A 22,206-nucleotide genomic window follows, 5' to 3' on the forward strand; every position below is an offset into this window, starting at 1 on the left:
GCATTTTAATTAAGATTATTAATAAATCTTTCCTAATTCGATCAACTAGTAAAAGATGAAATCGCAAGAAAACGATATATGCGAATCATTTAACACACAATGAAAGAAGAACTTTCGCTGGTGGGCAAAAGGAATTGCAAGGCTCACGTCGATACGTACTAAAAATATTATGAGTTACACCTCGTTGCCATTGACTGGCCGGCAGGCTCTTCTTCGTACGACTGTCATTACATCGAGTTGCACTCGCGGTATGTTGGAATGCGGGAATGCCTCGACGCGTATCTCCTCTCTTTTTCTCTCTTCTTATTGAACGAGCGAAGGGACGTTCCCCTTGCTTTGCACGCGTCGTTCGATCGCACAGCCGTCGACGAGGACGATGATGCTACTTCCTGTTGACCCCCGTCACGCACTCCGCGAGCGTTTCCTTTTATCCCAAGCTCCCTCTCTCTTTCCTTCTCTCTCTCTTTCTCTCCCTCCCTCTCCTTCTTTTTCTCTCTCCCTCTTTCTCCTCGATATATTGTACGAACAACTCTCTTCTCTTTAGCTCTTCAAAACTCGCAAAGCCAGTTCTTCTTGAAGTATGCACACAAGCGCGTTCACGTTCAACATGTGGAAAGTGTCGCTAGGTATGTTGATAAAACTTGGTCATGTTTAAAAAGTCCTACATAAGATTTACAAGGATGTATGATATTAAACATTTATTTTAATATCACATTAGACAAATCACTAACATTGTCAATTACGGTCACAATTTTCTTGATTGATAATTTGGTAAAATATTTGCTCCATTATTGTAACGATCTATAAGCATGATCTAGTTTCGAAACGATCGTGGTAATGTATTCTCATTGTAGATCATTCAATACGACTTTCAATTAACACAAAGAGGGTTGCTGGTAAACGAAATTCAATTTTGCATACCTCATTTAAATTGTTCTTAAAATTTCTTTTGTGGTTGAACGATTATATTAATTTAAACAAAATCGGTTAAACACCTAACGTGTTAGAAACTATGCCGAAACGCAATCAAGTTATAATTCATGATCGTAAAGACAATTCATTCTTAAACAGATTTGTAATATTATTTTTAATTTACTTTTAATTTTTACATAGTCTCGATTCTCTCTGTTCCATTCTTCGTTTTTCTTAGCTTGTCGCTTTTCAATTCGTAGTTCCTCGATGTTGCTTGTTATATCAAAAATGCACTGTCGACTTTGTAACTCTCGTGACGCGAATAAAAATCATCTCACGCACAAAGGTGTATGTATGAAGTACGTTAATCTTTCCGAATGCATACGTCTTCTTCAATCTTCTTGTCACCGTTTGTTTTTCTCTTTTCGATCGATGACGACTTCATAAATCACAGAGCATTGCTCCGAGCATCCTTTTTATCTTTTCAATAAACGTATACATCCATCGAATGACATATGATTCGAACGAAAGCGAGAAAATAAATTCAAAAATCGCATAGAATGTGAAGAAAACAAGCAAGAATGATCATAACAATGAATATTACGAGTAATATAATCCTATAGAAAAACATTTCATGAATTCATTTTATGAATTCCAAAGAAAATAAAGTCTCGTTTGATCATAAATGTAGAAATGACCATTCTATTAATAATAATGATAACATTTTTCAACACAAATATTCATTCCTATAATTCTATGAAGATTCCTCTAATAATACAAATAATAAAAAATTAAATTTTGATGATATCATATTTTTTTCATCACTGAACGAAAAAAAATTTCTCATAATGTTTGATGCGATGAATATCAAGGAATTCTATCGAGATTCTTTGGAAGCATCAGCACGAGATTAAAGAAAATTTGGCACGAGACGAAAAATTCGATGTTGGAAGATGCTTGCGGGCTTCAAACTTGCGTCATAGACTGTCTCAGTTCGGGTGCGTGTCGCTGACACTTATCGTTGCAACGTTTAATATCAGAATCTGGCAGTTTTCCAGAAATCCAGAAAGAGAAAAAAATATGACGTTTAACCGTATAAAAAGTGGTGAATATACTCGTCATGAGATCGATTCGAAAAAATGTATGGCATGACGAAAGTGGAAAAATGTCGTGGACAACACGCTCACTCGCGTGCTTCTTGGCAAGTTAATTGGCATGTACTATAAATGGATTTTCTGATATGACTTCTTAATAAGAATTACCATTGAAATATCAAGATTCTCTTAATAGAAAAATTAGAGAGTTTAATAAGTTTTTTTTGATTAGAAAGTTAATTTCTGTTTTATAATAATTCTAATTTAATCTGAATTCTATTTTATAGAAAGATCTTTAGTCGACTTCTATCGATAGTTTCTTATTTCGCGATATGAATTTTAATTTCTATATATTTCTCAAAAAATGGTACGTTTTATCGCATATCGAGTTTTTCAATATGTGCCTCTCTCCACAGAGTCTAAGGACTTTCCCATTTCACAACTAGATCTCTTATCGTTAGCTTTCAGGACTTTTCACGAAGCATCGAGGATATCTGGTTATCGCTCTCGTGCATGCATCTCTAGGCGAGCGACAACAAAGCATCGGGCTCCTTGTCGTCACCTCAAAATCATAACATCCTTGGTACTTAAGAAGCGCTTAAGTATCAATATACTTAAGGAATCGTTCAATATGAACTCAAATTGGCGTCGGACCTAGTATACGGCAACAGAAATAAGTCGCCAGCTACAGCATACCCTTTGATGGGTTCTAAAGCGACAATTGCGTCGACCCTTATGCGTGACACTCTCTTAAAATAATATGACGCTAATTTATCGATAATATTACTATATGTGTGTGTATAAACTTGTTTAGAACAGAAATTCACTTGTCTATATTCACGTATCCTCTATATACATTTTCTATATAATTCATATGTCCTATATGAATATGTATAAATTTTCTTAGAAATTAAATTTATCTAATTAAATTATACAAAATCAAACCAGCAATTCATTTTTTTATAATACTATAATTTTTATATAAAGTTACACAGATCGTAATGGATTTACTAAATGTGGGAAAATAAATCGATAGAGAATGACAATAAACTCTCCATAAATTTTGCATAAATGAATACGCAACGAACACTCGAAGGGAATCAGAAATTTCCTTTGTTTCTTGATGTACTGAGAAGGAAAGAAACGAAGGTACAAACACGAACTTGTCGCGGTCTGGTTTACGGACGAGTTCCGAATCTCTAAATAAGAGAAGAGAATCTTCGTGTCGGGCATACTGGAACTTTCGTAAAATACGACACAAATAATCCAACGAAGGGATTCCGAACTTGTCAAAGACAAACAGAATGTAAAGGGACGACGTCAAGGGAGAACAAGAGTAAGAAGAAAAAAGTGCTTTGAAAAAGGAAAGCAAAGGATAGCTATCGACGAAGCAACGAACTTCAAAGTAGTAAAAACATACTTTCTACTGTTTCTTGATGCTAAGAATTTCAGCAGTCTTTCGTCTTTCGCTTGTATGAAAAAAAATTTACAGAATATATACAATATCTTCCTATAAATAATTGACTCTGATTATAAAAGAAAAAAGAAAGGAAAAAAATGATCAAAATATAAGTTATTAGTTAAAAATGAATAATTGCTTGATAACTTGATCAAAAATTCAAATAAATAATCGAATATTGAACAAATGTAAACGAGATCAGAACTTTCACAACGTTTTACGATAATAGAAAGAAGTAATAGAAAGAACAAATAAATCAGTTATATTTCTGCGTTATAATCGATCATGACGAACAAAATTCGATTAAAGATTCGAATGTGATTAAAATTTCGCTGGATAAACTGGACAACCTAGCAATGAATATCGTACGCGGAAATTCTGAGAAATTCAAATCACGCTCGGTTACCACCTGCGCTAGGTTTCTTTCGAACGGGCTACTCGCGCGATTCTAAGTTAGTAACTCGCGTGCTTTATTTTCTTTACATCAGCAAAACCTGTTGCTTGGCTCACTAAAACTCGTGCCAAGCTGTTCACCACGTCATCCGCCGCCAACGGCGTGCATGCGAGCACATCTTGCACTCAAGAAATCAATTACTCTTTTACCTTATTTACCTCCACCCTCCCTCTTCTCGAACGAGCTCCTTCCTTGTGTTTTTCAACGACCATCGACCTTATTTATAATACGATCACGTAGATAGTAAGTATATAGACAAGGTTGACGCTTCTTCGACAAGATTTCGACCCTTCAATCCTCGAAAAGGGTGAAATTCAATTCACGCTTTTCCGTGAATTATCGTTTCGTCATCATAAATGTAATTATTTTCTTAACCATTCTACCGTAAAATATTGGAACGTACGATGACACATCTCGAAACAATGCCTTTCGATTTAAGTAGAGAAAGTTTGAACTGTACGATACGATAAAAAGTAAACTACGATGTGTAAAAAGATACTCAACGATACTCCTAATAGCGTGAAAGCGTAATAGCATAAATTTTAACGTTGGATTTTTAGGTTTTAATGTCGAATAATGTCGCACGACTTAATATTTTCAACGTTTCAATGGTTCGAAACAACTATTTTCCAAACATGAAATTTCTCGGCCCGAGCCGATTTTAATGCTGTTCCTCGTGTAAAACAACTTTTACTCGAAAACAAGCTGGTTTTACATTCCACGCCACTTACATATTAACACTTTTACTCGAAGTAAGTTGCAACAGATACGAATGTTATTTAATTACGCAATGCTATTTACTTACTTAAGACTAATCGCCGATCGACGATCAAACAGATTTCACTCGAGCAACGCGATATAAACGTCCCATTATTCCAAGTGAAAATTTCATGACACGAAATTCGTTTCCTCCTTTCCTCACGCTTCTTTCCGAATACATTATTCGCTCGTTCTAGATTCGTAAGAATTTGCTTCAGAAATCGCCGAGTCGTATTTTGCATTAGGAGCGCGTCAGAAAAGCTTATTTACATATTTCTCCTTCGAAGAGAGAGAGAGACTGCACCATCGAGACTGTATATTGTAGATACATACGTACGTACGATAGTATTCGTAATTGTTCATACCGGACGTGTTCAATTCGCGACGAAACCGGATATTCGTCCGGCTTTGATCCTATATACCTCTAACAAACACACGCATAGATATATGTGTACATCTAAACGTTACGTATTCAAATTACCATCATTTTACGTTAAATGATTCTTATCTTTAATTGCATTTTGTTTGATTCTACCTTTGTTCTTCTTCACTCCTTTCCATGTACATACCTCGAATTGCTTTCAGAAAGATAATGCATCGATACAAAATATGTTCCTATAATCGAGTGATTCAATAGGTAGTAAAATGGAGCCGCGTGTTAACCGATCGATATGCGCTGGCAGCGTTAAAATCACCCATGTAATTGTATATTCTATGCTTCAAAAGGCTAATTGTAAGTGGACTATCGTATGTTAGTTTGGTTTAACGATATTTATAGATTAAGATAGATAAGGAAAAGTTATATAGATTTTTGATTGTTCCATATCAAATAAAAGTATGAATGAATTAGAAACATCTATTCGTACTTGAAAGCAAATTAATTTTCTTACGATATTGTTCTACGTTAACCAACTTCATCAAAATCGTTATTTGATTTATTCTGAAACTATCATTAAATACTTGACAACAAACCGAAAGTACATAATCGTATATGTAACTGTAATATATATCTGATTCACATCCTATAATAAAAATACATGAGCAAAAGCTAAAAAATATGACGAAAAAGTTTTCGTTAACATCATTAGGCACCTGAAACAATCGTAAAAATACAATGGTATGGAATGTTACGCATCAATTATCCGCAAACGATTCAACCCATAACGAACTACCTCGAGATAACATGGTTTACATTCTATTGTTACCGGCTTTATTTTTCATATCACTCAGCTTGCATCTCGTTAAATAAAATTCACTTGTATGTCTCTTACATATAATTCACGTTATTTTGTCAATTGTAATACATCGAATCGACTTCTTCCTAACATTACAATTTTCTTCATTTTTTTTATGTGATAAGATGGTATTTGCGATTCCAAAACAACTGATATGTCAGTCTTATCAGAAACGTAAACGAAAATATTGTAAATTTTTTATCTTTTGTTCAAGTATTTTTCTTGAAATTAAAAATGTCAAACGTAAAAATTATAAACAATGACGAAAATATCGAAGACATTACACGTGCTGTTTAATTTTGTAAGTAGCAGAATATGAGAATATTTATAAAGGATAATTAAAAAAAGACAAATTAAAAAATCTATGCATTTTTCTTTTTGCAGTTAATATTACTCCAAATTAATATTATACTGAAGATAATACACAACGATAAACTTTAATAATTAAACTCTAATTGCTATATATGAGTCAAGTACTAAATTTTAATTTTATAATAAATTCTAGTATGTAGTACACTAAAGTTTTAATACTTCGAACTAAGTGTTAATTGTACTTACAGTAAATTTACAATAATGTTCAAATGCCTTTGGAAACTGAATTACTTTCCATTTTAAACAAAGTATTCTGAATTGTCGATTAAATATAGAGAAATTAGTGTGCTATATGAAACATATATGAATAGTTAGGATAAAATTGGTTTTAGTTGTAGTAACGATGGAGAATACATAAATAAAAGAAGCTTTTTCAAATTCAAATATAAATAGTTTGCTGATATAATTGATATACATGCACCTTATTTAATTGTGCTAAATATCATCTTTGAAACCATGGTGAAACGTCGAATTTTATAATTTAATGACAATATGAAATTATTCAATAAGAATTATTGAATTTTTTTTTCAAATATTTTTTTTTCTATTTTTATTGTAACATATAATGTGATCAATTATAAGTCGATATATAGAAAACATAATATCGGCCAAATGGTAACCATAGGTCTCATTACACATAATAGCGGTTCAATTTCGCCAATATCTGATCGAATTTCATTTTGAAAGTGTTCAATAATTTTGCGGATTGTTAGCGTAAACTTAACCTTTGATATAACTCATCTAGCGACAACAAATCGCATGATGGTCATTTGGCCGATATTGTATTTCATATGTAATGGTAATTGATCATACTTTATGTAATAAAGATTTTAAGTCCATTTTTTAAAAATGTACAAAGGATTCGTATTTTTTATTACTGCTACAACAAGGTTCTTTAATTCTTTATGTACTTCATATACGAGTAAAACATTAACTTCTCTATATCTGTGCAAGAATTCAGAACATTCTTTTTAATTAATCCAAAAAAAATTATTGTAATCCACTGTACATCCAAAAACAAAAAAATTAAAAACAAAAAAGGAAAAACAATAGAAACGTGAATAAACACATAAATAGAGAGAAAAGGATTAACGTGACTCATCTTGAAATGGTAAACCACAAGGCACGCTCCAACAAACCGGAGATGGATGCACGAGCGTCGAGACGCTCGTATTACTTGAGTGACCTCGGTGTACCTCGATTAATAACAACATTACCGAGGACTGCTCCCTAACTTGTTAGATATATCCGTATGCAACTAACGATTCTTTACAGCGATTCGTTCGACGCTTTCAGCGTCGGCTTACATAGCTTCACTGGAACGCAACGAGTATCATGTAACCAACCGGCTAGGAATGATTACTAAACGAACCTGTCTGTACATATGTTGCATGTATATAAATACGTATTATAGATATCTATAAGTCTACCGAAGAAATCGAATTTATATTATATTTGGAGAACAGAGATCAATAATACTGTATTCAAAAAAGTAATCAAGTGATCCGTCTCAATGACGATCTTCGTTTATTCCAGGAAGATAAAGATCCGATACACGTTAAACCTGTTCGTTTCGTATTCAAGATGGACCAAGTTTCTTTGATCATCCATCCTCAGCACTTTTTTATGATTTTATCAATCGATCCAACTCATCCAGCGAAAAATGAATATCTACCAATACTTGGTGGCAATAAATCATGTCAGAATTGCTCGTAAAATTTACATCAATGACAAGACATATGGCTGTTCACCGTTCTTTTAATTTTTTCTTCGATAAGATAACGTTACCTCTTTATTTTAAAAAGGAGTACGATTATTCCTTTTCGAACTTGTTTTTCCATTTCTTTTTTTTTTACGTAAAACCTTACAATTAACAAAAATTTCTAAAAGAGAAAAATATTTAGGCAGAATCGAGCTTAAACGGTCATCGATATCATTCCTAGTATCGTTTTAACATCAGGAATTATTTATTATGAATAACACGTATCAACTATCGCACAACAATATAAGCATGAACCCACGCATACTTCTAAAACGTAAGTATGCATGCATAACGGAACTTCCTATACTTGACTTTAACCGCAACGAATTACGGAGGTTGCGGCAACGGTTTTGCGTCCTAAGCGAAATGTGCTCGTTATTATAAAGATATGATCGATTATTCTTCATATACCACCTCTTGGATTTATTCGATTTTTATATTCTTCTATGTGCATTAATACATAAGTAACATAATATAAATATCTAATAAGAAGTAAATTTCTAATGTATTTTAATTGAGTTAACATTAAAATGTTAAAAAGATTGTTATCGTATATCGTTTACTGATATTAAAAAATTATATAAATTGTGATACTATAATTATTGATTTGTGAACTAATCTATACCTGATGATCAAGATAAACAAATATAATTACAATGTAAAGTAATTTCTCTTCACGCATTATTCACGTATTCCATTAAAAACATGAAATACGTATATCATATTCGCTTCTTAACGATGACCCATTTTCAGGACCAAAAAGCGTGAACGCAAAGTATACCACTGTGAATATCATGTTCTCGAAATACTATATAACCGAAAGTTTTTCCGTGATTCATGGAATAATACGTGCGTTCAGTTAGTTTTACTCCTCGTACGCATATAAATACGCAAGTTCAATTAGGATCTCGTTAATTCGGAGAAATTGTGTTTCATGATTGTAGATGCGTGCATGTGGCCATTAATTTAACGACAAAAAAAAAAAGAAAGAAGAAGGATATTGCCTTGTTTTGCTTGTGAATGACAAAAAAGAGTCGAAACGAGTAAATAGACAAACGAGTCGCGTTCTCACCAACGGAACGTTCTCACACTTCTAGTAACGTCAAGTCATTACGTTGCAACTCAATTTTATGCACCGTAATGAATTTTTAAATACATTATGCAGAATTTCAGGTCGATATTTTCAGAGAAAGTGATAATTAATGAAGAATAATTTGGATGACTTACTTTCTTTAAAGACTTCCTTCCGAGCAACTAACAGAACTAATGTGATGTTATCAGTGTTTTTGTATTAACTCAATGAGGGAAGAATGTCGGCTTCTCTTTCATTAATCGTTACCCTTATGATTGCACTGTATAGCCGCACAGAAAAGAGACAGTAGAGACAAAAAGATGTTAAATTACTTATCTGATAAAATCAATCTAAAACATACCTATTTAGATACTAATAAGACTATTCGATATCGCTGAAACATATTATGATGATTATTTATGATGATCAAATAACAAATTTCAACATTCCGTATAATTAAAATTATTTATGAGGATCAAATGTGTCAAGAAATAATGATTATAAAGCTCAAGTTGAATTCTACATTCTTACTGAGTACATTAATGTAAGCGTCGTTATTTAAGACGTCCGACAGAGAAGAGATAAAGAAAGAAGAACTAAGGAAGAAGCGAGAATAAAACAGCAAATGTGTGAAAACGGATATGCTGTTGTATACAGTGAAAAAGATGGAGAGAGAGAGAGAAGGAAATGAAAAAAAAAAAAAAACTAAGCAAGCTGCTTCGTCTCTTTGCTTCTTCGTTCGCACACATGACATCAGGACTGTCGTTGTGTCCTACACGTGGTTCACTCCATTTCTAGCACGCTTATATTTATCCTTCACTTTTGGCTATTCCGTTTTTCAATCCTTTTTTTTTTCCCTATCGATTTACGATAGACAATTTTTTTCTTTCACCGTTGATATTGAAATGTCACCTTTTGTGTTCGAACAAGAGTTTCTATATTCAAAATATCTATATTTTTCGTATATCTAGTACATTCATGTATATATAGAATTTTCCCTATTTTTCGCATTTACCAGAATCGTAATCTTTTCATTATATTTTTATTTGTAATGACAGAAATAATCGGACGAAGGATAAAACGATAAATTTGTTTTTCAATTCACTTTTGTAAATGTCAACATTTAAAAAGAGAATGGTAGAAGAAAAAGAAATTGTTTCCACAAGGGTTCCGGACAAAGAGAAAGTTATTAATTTAAATGGTAGGAACGTTCCTTAAGATTTCTTTCTGCGTTTTATCAAATCGTCTATAGAAATGTAAGATTTTATATAAGAAAATAAACTAATATAAAAAATATTTTTAATCAATCACACGCAAGTTTTCATGTATATCATATATGAAATATCTTTTTGTCAATGTGAAATGAAATGAATTTACCATTATTTAAATATTCATGCTTTTCCAATTGCTCATAACATATAGATTTATATCTTCATCACGCATAAAATATTCGTTCTCATATTTTATACTTTTTATGCTGTGTCATCCCCACCCATTCTTATATACTAAACAACTTCACAAAAAAATTTATCGCAATCGAATCCACAAAACATCTCTTCTTTACTTCACAAGTCCCGATGTTTTTTGTGATTCAAGTGAAAAACGAAAGACATGATTTTATCTTTTCAGTAGACGAAACACGTGAACAAAGGGAGGCACCGAATTCTCAATGATTTATATCTCCTGTCTACTCTATTTTTGTCGAGATGCAGACGCATCCTCCTCCCTTTGGCTAGACCAGGATACACCGTCCGAATGTAGACCTACCGGGGCCGAATGATCCTCCGCAGACGAGTACGCTTGGCTCCATTTAGTCTACGCTACTTGCTACAAAAATATTCGAGGAGAACTGTCTGCGGTCGAATGAATCGAAACTACGTCAACGTTCTTTTGCGATTAAATATAATTTCAAAAATGCATACTATGTAAGATATGAACCAATCTATACATATTATACTTTTATGATAAATAATATTTAAATAATTTTAATAAATAATATTAAAATGAAATTGTTTGCTTTTATTTTTATTTTTTATTATATTTTCTTGTAAAACGAATTTTTCTTTCGATAGATATTACCTAAAATTGTTTACTATTTTAATAAAATTCTAACTGTCACACATTAAGATTAATTAAATCAATTTCTTACGCACGAACATTAATTAATGTATCTACACACGATAGAAATCTGAAGAATATAAATCGCAAGATGTATCTGTGAATAAGATCGAATAATTTTGCGTTACGTTGACCAATGAAACGCCTACGCGTCCAAGTTAACGCGTTCATTGTCAGAACTAACGAAATTAATGTACTCTCTTGGAGAAAGAACGACAGCAATCTTTTCTCACATTATACATACAACGCTTTATATCAAAATATACTATTTCTGATATCGAAAATATTTTTTTTAAAACCTATGAAATATATAAAGTCTAGAAATTTAGTCTCGATAATATTCTATGAAGTAGTCTCACAATCAGTAAGAGCTTAATCTAGTTCGCGGTCATGAATTCCGAATTCTGGGCCAATAATGTCACGGTTCTTCTCTTTCGTCGTTGCTTTTATTAATTTAGTATCTTTTTCTTTTTATATGAACGATAAAAACGCGCCGGATACATACACATTTCTATTATTACAAAAGTAAAGAAATATTTAAAGAATTTGTAATTAATATACGAATAAAAATTATATTAACAAAATCTACGATTAATACATAATTGAATTTTCAATTTCATTCGATATTCTCGTCAACCTTTGTTTAATTAAAATTTGGAATCATACGAAAGAATACTATACAGATTCGTTTCATTTGTTCTTTTTCATTTTTTATCGTAACGTTCCGCATATAAATGATTTTATAACTTACAATGCGTAAGCGAAAGGAGCATTGCAGACAGTCCGCAATATTAAAGTTACACCGTCCATTGTGTCCATCATCCGGAAATGGTGTTTCGTGATGCAACTACAAAATACATGTAGTATATACATACATAATGGATACGTATTTTTTTTATCATCAATTGACAAGCCAACGCGTAATACAATTGATGAAAAGTAACGCGGATACAAGTATTTCCGTTTGCCATACGGACACGTTACTGATGTTGCAAAAACTCTGAGCATATCCTTTGAATGCTGACGGACCTACGAATTTGCGAATTCGCTTTCGCCATCGATAAGAAGTGGTGTAAGAGATTTTTCAAGTCGATTAGGGGAACGAACAGAGGAGGAATAGAACGAAAAAGAGAAAGAGAGAGAGAGAGAGAGAGAGAAAAAAGGTAAAGGAAGTAGTAGATATTGTGCAAGTCTCGCCTTGCGGCGACCTTACATAATGTTAATCTTACGTAAGAAGAAACGAACGTTCGTTAGAATCCCGAAAGACAAAAGCATCGGATGCTTCGTCATGATGGTTCGGTCGTTGAGCGAAGAAATATACATTTTTCCTTATCGAAGTACATAACTAACTCTCTGTCTCGTAACGCTTTCTATCGAGGTATCATCTTTATCTATCAAATAAAAATGTTTGGATAATAATTACAGGAATATAGAAAGAAGTTTTATTGAAAAAAATCATGCATTATTATTGCGTATGAGAAAGAAAAATGCAATAATAATATGCAATAATTGGCATGCAAAAGGAAATAAGGATAAAATAGAGAAACGAACTAATCATTTCAAAAGTCATCGATAATATCTATTCGTTCGTCTTTTTAATAAAAATATGATAATATTTTTTATTTTGAAAATCTTCAAAAAATAAAAATCTCGAGATTTTAAGTATCGCATTTACGGCATGGCCATCTGTTGTATATATCATTTATATATGTATACATATACACATATATATACATGTATAAGAAATCATTATAGTCGATTACGTTCCATAGCTAGACAAACCAGAGAAAAGATATATCCGCAATAAAGGCGTTCCGGACCGACTAAAAACCATTTTCATTGTTTGCCATACGTTCAGGACATGACGTGACGAATCGAAACAAATGGGCGACTCACTTTCATACCCTATCTTCCTACAAAATATCAGGAAGTCTCGCGAGGATACGAGATTTTACTCTTATGAGAAAAACGGGAAGAAAAGCGGAACAAAAGTTGCGACGTTTTTTCCAACTGCGAGCAAAACTTCTCTCTCTTTCTCTCTCTCTCTCTCTCTCTCTCTCTCTCTCTCTCTCTCTCTCTCTCTTTCGCACGTATCTATTATTGTTCAAAGATCTCTAATGATTTGAAGTTCACTGCAAATCGATTTTCGCTTCGTGTGAAATCCTCAACATCGTCGAGCAGATTCTACCGCAAACTCGAGAATTAATCGAATATATGATAAAAGAAAAAGAAGAAAAAACGATTTATCATCGTTTAATCGCCGATTAAACTTTGACGAAGTAATCGAAGGACGATGCCTGTAAATAACGTCATTAAATATGCGTTTCCAATTCAGAAATTATACTTCATTACAATTCCACTATACAAAATACTTTTAATATACGCACGTATTCATATCTACGTCTTTTATGTAAAAATATCGTATTGAAACGCGTAAGAAATAATATAAAACGATCGATTAGTAATACTTCACGTGTATTCGTAGTGTATAAAAAATTTAACAATCTGATTAACTCAAAAAATTTAAGAGATGAAACCTCGTGAGCGAAGTCGACAAAACCGGGCATACGAACATTATTTATAGCAAAACATGATTATTTACATAGGTCAACTAATAATCTTCGGAATGATTCGCACGTGACAGATCAATGATTTCGTGCTCGTAGATCATTGATCTCCGTCCTATCCTAATCGAGCTGGTGTTTCTGAATGAGAAGTTGATTTATTATTATTCCTACGAACGTATGTGTATACTGAAGATTTTATATATATATATGTATATATATATATATATATATATATATATATATATATATGTATGCGCTATAATAAATCATAAATTATGTATAAAACGATGATATACCATATGTATCAGGCAGTTAGGAAGATTATGAAACGAAGAAACTACTAATCGTAATGATGAGAATACCTGTCAGAAGGATTTTTGTTCGAATACCACTAATTTTTCACGTCTAATACAAGTTCATATAATTTATAATAGATAAACTATGTAGTTTAACTTTAATTTATTATTACTCTTAGTGAACATTGACTTTAGAAATTGTAATAAGATATTCTGATAAAAAGATATAATTAAAACGTATGGAATAAATATTGAAATAGCAGTAACCATAACAGTGCTAGCGACTGTATACTCAATGATACATCAAAATCATTTAAACGGACGTTGGTTAAATGGAGTAAATCGTAAACGGGAACTTCTTATGTTATCGATGGAAACTATCTCTAACGCAGATACAAAGCAACGTACTTTCGCCGAACTTTCCTTTAATCGATAAACAGCAATTCTATCTACCAATTGCTACTACCACACTGAAGATCCCTTCATATTTAATTTGCAAAGTTCTTATCGCATTGAAATTACAAGCAAGTGATTAAAATCTGTCAAGATTCGTTTCAATCATTGTTTCAACTATCTAAACGATTAACGATATTAAAAATTTCTTGGAGAACTACCAAAGAACTTTTAATAATTCTACGTTAAATGCTTTTTAACTTCGAATCGTTCTTTTTGAAATAAATTAAATAAAATATAGATTAACGAAAGGTACACTTATATTATTATTTTTAATAATTATTTACAAACATATCTTCATTTTAATTTAAAACTATTTTTGGCCTAGATTTTAGAGATTTTTTATATTTTATCTGAAATTTAAAATAGATATTCTATTCGATTTTGAAAAAAAATAGTTGAAATACGAGATTATCGTTTATATGGACCGTTCAAAATCATAATCTATTCTTCACGTAGATAATCGCTTTATGCCAAGTATGTAATTTGCACATACATTGTTCAAAGAAAACTGAAGATCTTCCTTTCGAAAGAGCAAGAGTTGTAACATAAGACAAACAGAGAGAAAAAGATAGAGAAGGAGAAAAGAGATGTAGGAAAAAAGAAAGAAAAACTAAATTACATAACATCATGTATATAATTCCCGTCGTCTGCGGTGGCTTAAATATTCAAATTACCCGAAGGGCAAGACGAAGAAATGTTGCAACTCAAAATCTCGGATCGAAACGAAACAAAACGCAAGATTATTTGGTTAATCTTCTTCGATAGTCAAGAGAGATCGCTCGCTGATTAATTCCAAAGATTACGTTCATTGCAATCTGCTCGTATTTCGATCGTTCCTAATGTTTCTCTCTCATTACCAATGTTAATCGCTAGTAAGATATATGTACGATAACACATTTCTATTCGTAGTTTTAGTCTCGAACAGGAAAGTCAAAAATTACGATCGTTTGCTAAATCATTCTCCATCGTTCGATATTTACAATTTTCCGTAATTAAACGGATAAACTACAAATAATTCCGATAGTCCGAGTGAACTATTATGGCCTCAAATTTTTTCTAGACTGGTGGCACACCTATATCCTTTTAAGAACATCCATGCATCGTACTTTGGCCGATATGTTTCGAAATACATTAGTACAAAACACCTAACACGTACATACATTTATAAAATAATAGTTTTCCCAGAATATCGCATTAGAAGGTTTTTATTTGGACTCGAAGAATAATTAATAAGTGAAGTATAATTGAGCCGCGACTTCGCACAGTGACGTTAATGCAATACTTGCTCAATTTACTATGCGATTTTTTGTTTTCGTAATCAATCAAATGAATTTAAAACGAAATGAAATACGAAAAATGTATTATTAGTTGTCTAAAATTTCGTTGATAACATATTGAAAAAGATATTCCAAGTACACATTCGTGTCAACAAGTACGCTCTACTACGTGCTTTAACTTTTGCACTCGTTGCAAAATAATAAACACTTATTACAAATACATCGTCTATCTTTCGTTGTACATCACGAATATCATTTACTCTTATAGGCCACAAGACAAACCCCCTAAGAAATCATGATGAGAAAAAAAAAAAGAAAAAAATCAAATACGGTCGATTCATCGGAATCTTTTTTTAACAACTTGTGTACAACGAAACAAACAAACGAGTACACCATTTTCGATCCGATTCGGGGTCAGTCGCGACGTCGGTATTCAAAACATCGTATTTGCACTCGAACGTTGAGAAAGTCAAGGAGGTTTCGCAACCTGGAGACACGAATCGGCCGAGCAAAGAAGACTGGATGTCGGTCGTGTTCCCCTTCACCGATCGCTGACCACGAATCGTGCCATCGACTATCCACTACTGTCTATCGTAAAAATTTTCAAGAGGCTCGTTCCACTTCTCGTTCGATGATTCAATTTAGTTCATTTGTCACCTATACTTCCGCGTTGATCATCCTCGAACTTTCATTAAAGATTTTCTCGATCGAGTGTCAATGTTTCTGTCTCTAATGCTGTTTTGCATTGACAACAAAAGGATGTCGACAAAGTGGAAAACCGTAATCGGGGATAATCGAAAGCGAGTGAACGTACGACGTTTTATTCTAGTACACTTACGTATTCCCATACACCGTGTCACAGAAGGACACGTTACTACGAAATGTCCCAGATAGCCGACATTGTCGAGCCATTCTATTCGTTATCATTCAAATATTCTATCATATCAAAAATTATCATAAATGTATTATAGATATCCATCCATTCGAGGACGCTACGCTTAAAAAAATATTGTCAATCATACTTGGAACTCAAGAGCTTAATCTTCAAATAAAACTTAAGTGCTTTCGATATCGACCTTAAAGCGTGACTTATAAAGTAAATTGAACTTTTATGCGAGATCAGGAGGAAATAATCAAGAAGGAAGTACGTCCGTCTCCTTGAACGTGACACTACGAAGAAAAAAAATGGTAAGATTTTCAAGAAAAAAAAAAAGAAAAAAAAACAAGCTGAACGCGTCACGTTATTATCGCGAATCGAATTAATGATGTAAGGCGTTAAATAGAAACCATGGAACTTCTTATCGTCACGATAGGCAATTTGTATTTTAAATTATGGGAAATAATAAGAACAAAAGTAAAAATTTTGATACAATATACATTTTATAATTCACAATCTAATCATCCATTTGAAAATACCGGATTGTCATCGAGTATCGTCGAGTAGAAACATACCTCAGTCAGTAATATCAGTAACAAAAGAAGAGTCCCACAGATCCGTGAAATCGGTCGCGGATAGTCGACCCTTCGCATGCTCGTCATCCTCCGGCGAGAAGGCCAGACGCGCGCAATGACGTCGACGGTCCTTCTCCTGTGATGTTATCTTTTTTTTCTTCTTTTTTCTCCCTTTTAATTCCTTTCTACCTCTTCTTCGACTTCTTCACCCTTTCCAATCCCTTTCTCGTAGCCCACTTGCACACGCACTACACTATATCATAAATACACCAAGAAGACGAAGACAAGGAAAATGACAAAGAGGATAAGAGAGTAAAAAAAAGGGAAAGGGAAAGAAAAAGAAAGAGAAAGAGAAACGAACACCTACACCACTAAGAATAGCGGGAATGCGCGCGGAATGTGCGTGGCCTGACAAATCGATCGACAACTACGTTTGACGAAGAGAAGAACAAGCAACGGAGAAGTCGTTCCGTAGCTCGAGACTCGTGTGTCCGCTATCACGAGAGGTCTCGCCGAATCCTATCCTGAACGACGACGTAGAAGGTAGGGGAGGAGGTGGAGGAGATAGAGGAGAAGGAGGAGGAGGAGGAGGAGGGTAGGAGCAGCAGCAGCAGCAGCAGTAGCAGCACCTGTTCGCCTGACTTGCTACTACACGGCTGACGACGTAGTACCTGGTAGTGGTGGCGACGTGTGCTGCGATGACGATGGTGATGGAAAAGCCGAGGAACAGCACCAGCAGCAACAGCACCGGTGGAAGGAACAACAGTAGCCATATCCGTCTAGACTCCGACCGGCTCGACGAGCTTTATCGACCGAATAGACGACAAATACTTTTCTTTCGTCTTCCCGTTCCTTCTTTTTTGCTTTTCCGAAAGATTCTTTCTTCCAAAAGATTCTTTCGAAGAAGACCCCAGTCGGTCTTTCTTCTCACGACACCTCGAACTCCATCATCCTTCTACCGTTATCCAGTGTCCAAGTATACCTTATAAATTCACGGACTTTCACTTTAAATCTCCGTTCCTACTTGCCTTCGACACTCTCTGATAACGGGCTTTGTTTTTCTTGACACAAAGTACTGTCATCTTGTGCTCAAAATATAATACTTTTTTTCTCTTGACGATTTAATGATGATTTCTTGCTAGATCACTTGAAAGCATCAGTGAAAACTTTCGAGAAACATGACTTAATCTGTTCCTCGCTCGAACTGTCACGATTAAAGAGGGCACGGCTCGCGTAGGTGGTGTTGGTGGTAGAAAATTTGGATGAGCAGGTGACCAGGAAGAAGACGATTTATCAGACTACCTGAATTGAACAAGGACGCGAAAGGAATTGGAATGAGAATAGAAGAGAAAACTTGGAAAATAGTGAAACGGCGATTGAAAAAAAAAAAGAAATTTCGAAAGAGAAAAAAGACACAGGATATCTCCTATCCTTTCATTTTTTAATGGGATTCCTATATACTTGAGAAAGGACACTTTTGAATTCGCAAACTTTCTTTTCTATTATGAAAGAAACGAAAAACGACACTTTTAATGACACGTGACGATAACAACGATGACGATGACGACGAAGACGAGCGTGCCGTGGCTCGATCGAGGAAAGCGCCGGGCAAACAGCGCTCTTGGCTTTGCCGCGATGTTCGCTCCCTCGTCTGCTCACTCGTCTCTTCGACTCGGCGACCCCGCTGACTGCCTTTCCATTCCACTCGTTTCACCGTCTCCCCATCTCTCCTCATCCTCCACCAAGAGACCTGGGGCTAGCCCCAGCCGGATACCACTCTGACTCCCCACCATGACCGATCCTCGCCATTACTGTCCCCTCTTTTCTCTCTAAACTTCTCCCCACTATCACTCTCGGCGCCTCATAGGCGTAGATTTCGCATCGACACGACGCCATCTACTCCGAAATAAACTTGGCAATGCCTTAAAGGAATTATAAAAACGATCATTTTCTCTTTTCTTATACATTAAAAAAATTAATGGTGAAAAAGTAATGTTTTAAATGATCTTTTTGATACTTGAATAACGTTTACAAATCTAAATTTTTATATGATATCTACAAGTTTTGAAAGAAAAAATTCATTTCATTTTCTAACTTTCTAATCCGTTATTTGATGCATTCGAGATTCGTTAGAAAATTATAATAATTTTCTCAATCTAATTTAATTTAAGATCGTTATCGACATGTTCGTACGATAAAATTGGTAAAATAGAATGTTTGAGTTACGCCAATGTTCGCTCCTATTTGTCTGCCTTCACCGACGCACGTTCTTCTCCCCACTATTTCTCTACCCGCCCACTGTCGACTAGTAAGCGAGAGTATTCTTAACGCGTACACACACGCGCGGTCCACGACGCACGCGCGCTTCTACCAGTAGCGTATATGTGCCTGGACGACACTCGAGCGATCAAAAATAATTCTTGTCGTACAAGAGGAGAGATACTTTCGACGCTCTCAAAACAAGATCACACTTTCTCTGCTGGTCGTTTCATCGAATCTCATTTCTAAGAACAGATTAATCATATTTTAAACAATAACTCGTTTTTAATGTTTGATATTTTAAAGATAAAATTGATAACTATAGAAACACAGACACCATACAGGTGTATCTCGAGCTTTACAAGCTATTCATCCGTCGTTCCGTCACCCTCCTTCGTTACTCAAATTATCCGCACCGTGCGATCACCCTTTCGTAACTCCATCGGTGTGAATCTCATGTATAAACTTGACGCCCGTGGCGATAATTACCGACCACATAATCCCAAATTGAATAGCCTTGTGACGTATACCTCTAAATTATCTCTATGTCATATCATAATGTTATTTACGTGCTGTTCAAAACCGATTATATACTTTCATTGGAAAGTTCATTCTATATATTAACTGTTGAAGAGAAAAATACTGGAAAGAATATTTTCGATCGATTATTTAAACTGTTACAATCTCTCGCTATAATTCTGATTTTTCATAGTCTTAAAAATGTCTAATGTTAATTTCAGAGACAAAGTTTTATTTGCTAACTTAGTTTATACTATTCTTAGTTTATATTACTATACTCACGATAAAATATGATTTCAATCGCTTATGGATCACACCCCTAATACGATGGAAAAGAAATAACGATAGGTTTCATCCTTTTTATACGGGGTATTCGATTCAAATGACACGTTACTGTTGAAGCGTCTTGCGCATGCTCGTTCGAATAACGGTGCGAAGAAAGTCCGAGATATTAGACAATGGGTAGGTTTGCTCGGGATAGCTTTGAAAGTTGCCGACGTGAAATATAAATGAGATTACGTCACATGTTTATGATAATTCGCTTTTTCTCTTTGCGTCGAGTTTCCCGACGTTGTGAAAAAAAATTTACTTCGGTTAACCTTCGAACATAAAAAGAGTTCAACTTCGAAAGTTATCATTTAGAAAATCAAAAAATATATTTAACTTATTATCGAATTCGATAGAGAAAGAAGAAACATGAGTGAAATATTCTAATTACGAGCTATATTCTACGAGACGATAATATCTATCACATATGGTGGTTAAGCTTGTTATAGTTTGTCATACCTTTACCAGAACGTGTATAATTCTTCTGTTTGTTATTTGAATTCATAATAAAATTGAAAAAGAGAAGGGGTAATTGATAATCGGTTTTTAAATCAAACATTTGTGTAAATAAATATTCTACTCGCGTTATCGAAAAATTCCTTCATCGAAAGAGATATTGTCCATGAACTTATAAAATTATAAGCTAATACAAAGTCATTTTATATTGCATATTGTTCAATAAGAAAATAATACCTTTTTATTCTTAAATTTTTTGCTTATTCTTCTTTTTTTGAAGATATCAATGTCGATAATAGAATTTTCTGTCGCGACGATGGCTGGTACATCCGCTTAGAGAGCAAAGAGAAAGCCATTTTCAATGTCCAACAACGACCTCTTGCGCGATATTTTTAAACGTATACGCGCCGTTTATTTTAAGATTCAAATGTGAACTTTTGGCGCCCTCTTCTTATCACATTTAAAATACTTGATTAAGAAATAAAAGAACCGTAGAATTTTTTTATATATAAATAATTTTATCGAACTACTAAAAATAACTTTCGTAAAAAAGCATTTATCTTAAATAAAATATAAAAATAGAGAATATTCACATTACACTTTAATTCTAACGTCTTTTCTTATACGAGAAAAGTAATCATATAATTAACAAGAAGCATTTTATTTTAGCTCCAATCACGAGACATTGAAGATAGTTGTTCATTAAAAATAAGAAAACGTGGAGGCTGTCGTCGCCTCGAACGATCAGAAAAATGATGTCAGCGATAAGTCAGGTTGCTGTTTCTTTTTCTCTCGTTTTATTTACGATGACGTCACCGTCGAAACGGTCGATTATTTGTATGCAGCGTGTGTCGGAGTAATCGTGGTCTCTCGTGCCAAGCAAAATCAAGTTTCAACGACATCAGAATTTGTACACGAATAGTCTTCTGTTTTCTAATCTATCGAATGATCTTTTTATTGTACGCTTATTCTTTCTCAACATGTATGTTAATCGAACATTAAACGGAGAAAATCTTCGAAGTAATCGAGCGGAAATGGTCAAGATTAAACTATTTCTATACATAAGCAACACAGAACGTCGTCATCGATGTATCCGCCATACTAAGTTATTACCATAAACAACGATTCTTGCGGTGGAGCTGTAGGCAGTCACTATGGTAACGTGGGCGACAGAAAAGAAATAAAAGGTATGGATTGACGAGATGTCATCGATTACAATTCCACGAAATCGTGATTTACAACTAAAATACGTTTAGCGATGTTACATTAGTTTTTATAAATAATATGATAAGAAAAAGATAACGAAAAATAAATCAAAAACAAACTGCCTTATCCCATTTCATTTCGTGATAATAAAAGA

General features: G+C 33.9%; 1 protein-coding gene across 4 annotated transcripts in view; it reads right to left on the reverse strand.

Annotated features, from left to right (window-relative positions):
- Window positions 1-19,114, reverse strand: part of LOC127063462 (tyrosine-protein phosphatase 10D) — a 36,665-nt gene extending 17,551 nt beyond the window's left edge. For 2 of the 4 annotated variants that reach the window (XM_050993293.1, XM_050993292.1), the window contains exon 1: window positions 17,286-19,111. In XM_050993293.1, coding sequence (XP_050849250.1) covers window positions 17,286-17,372 — 87 coding nt within the window. In that variant the 5' untranslated portion in view covers window positions 17,373-19,111. Of the gene's footprint in view, window positions 1-17,285 lie in introns of all 4 variants that reach the window. The other 2 variants (XM_050993295.1, XM_050993291.1) reach the window with 2 other exon arrangements.
- Between the last annotated feature and the right edge of the window lie 3,092 nt (window positions 19,115-22,206).

This window comes from Vespula vulgaris, chromosome 4, assembly GCF_905475345.1.
Source record: "Vespula vulgaris chromosome 4, iyVesVulg1.1, whole genome shotgun sequence".
Classification (NCBI taxonomy): domain Eukaryota; kingdom Metazoa; phylum Arthropoda; class Insecta; order Hymenoptera; family Vespidae; genus Vespula; species Vespula vulgaris.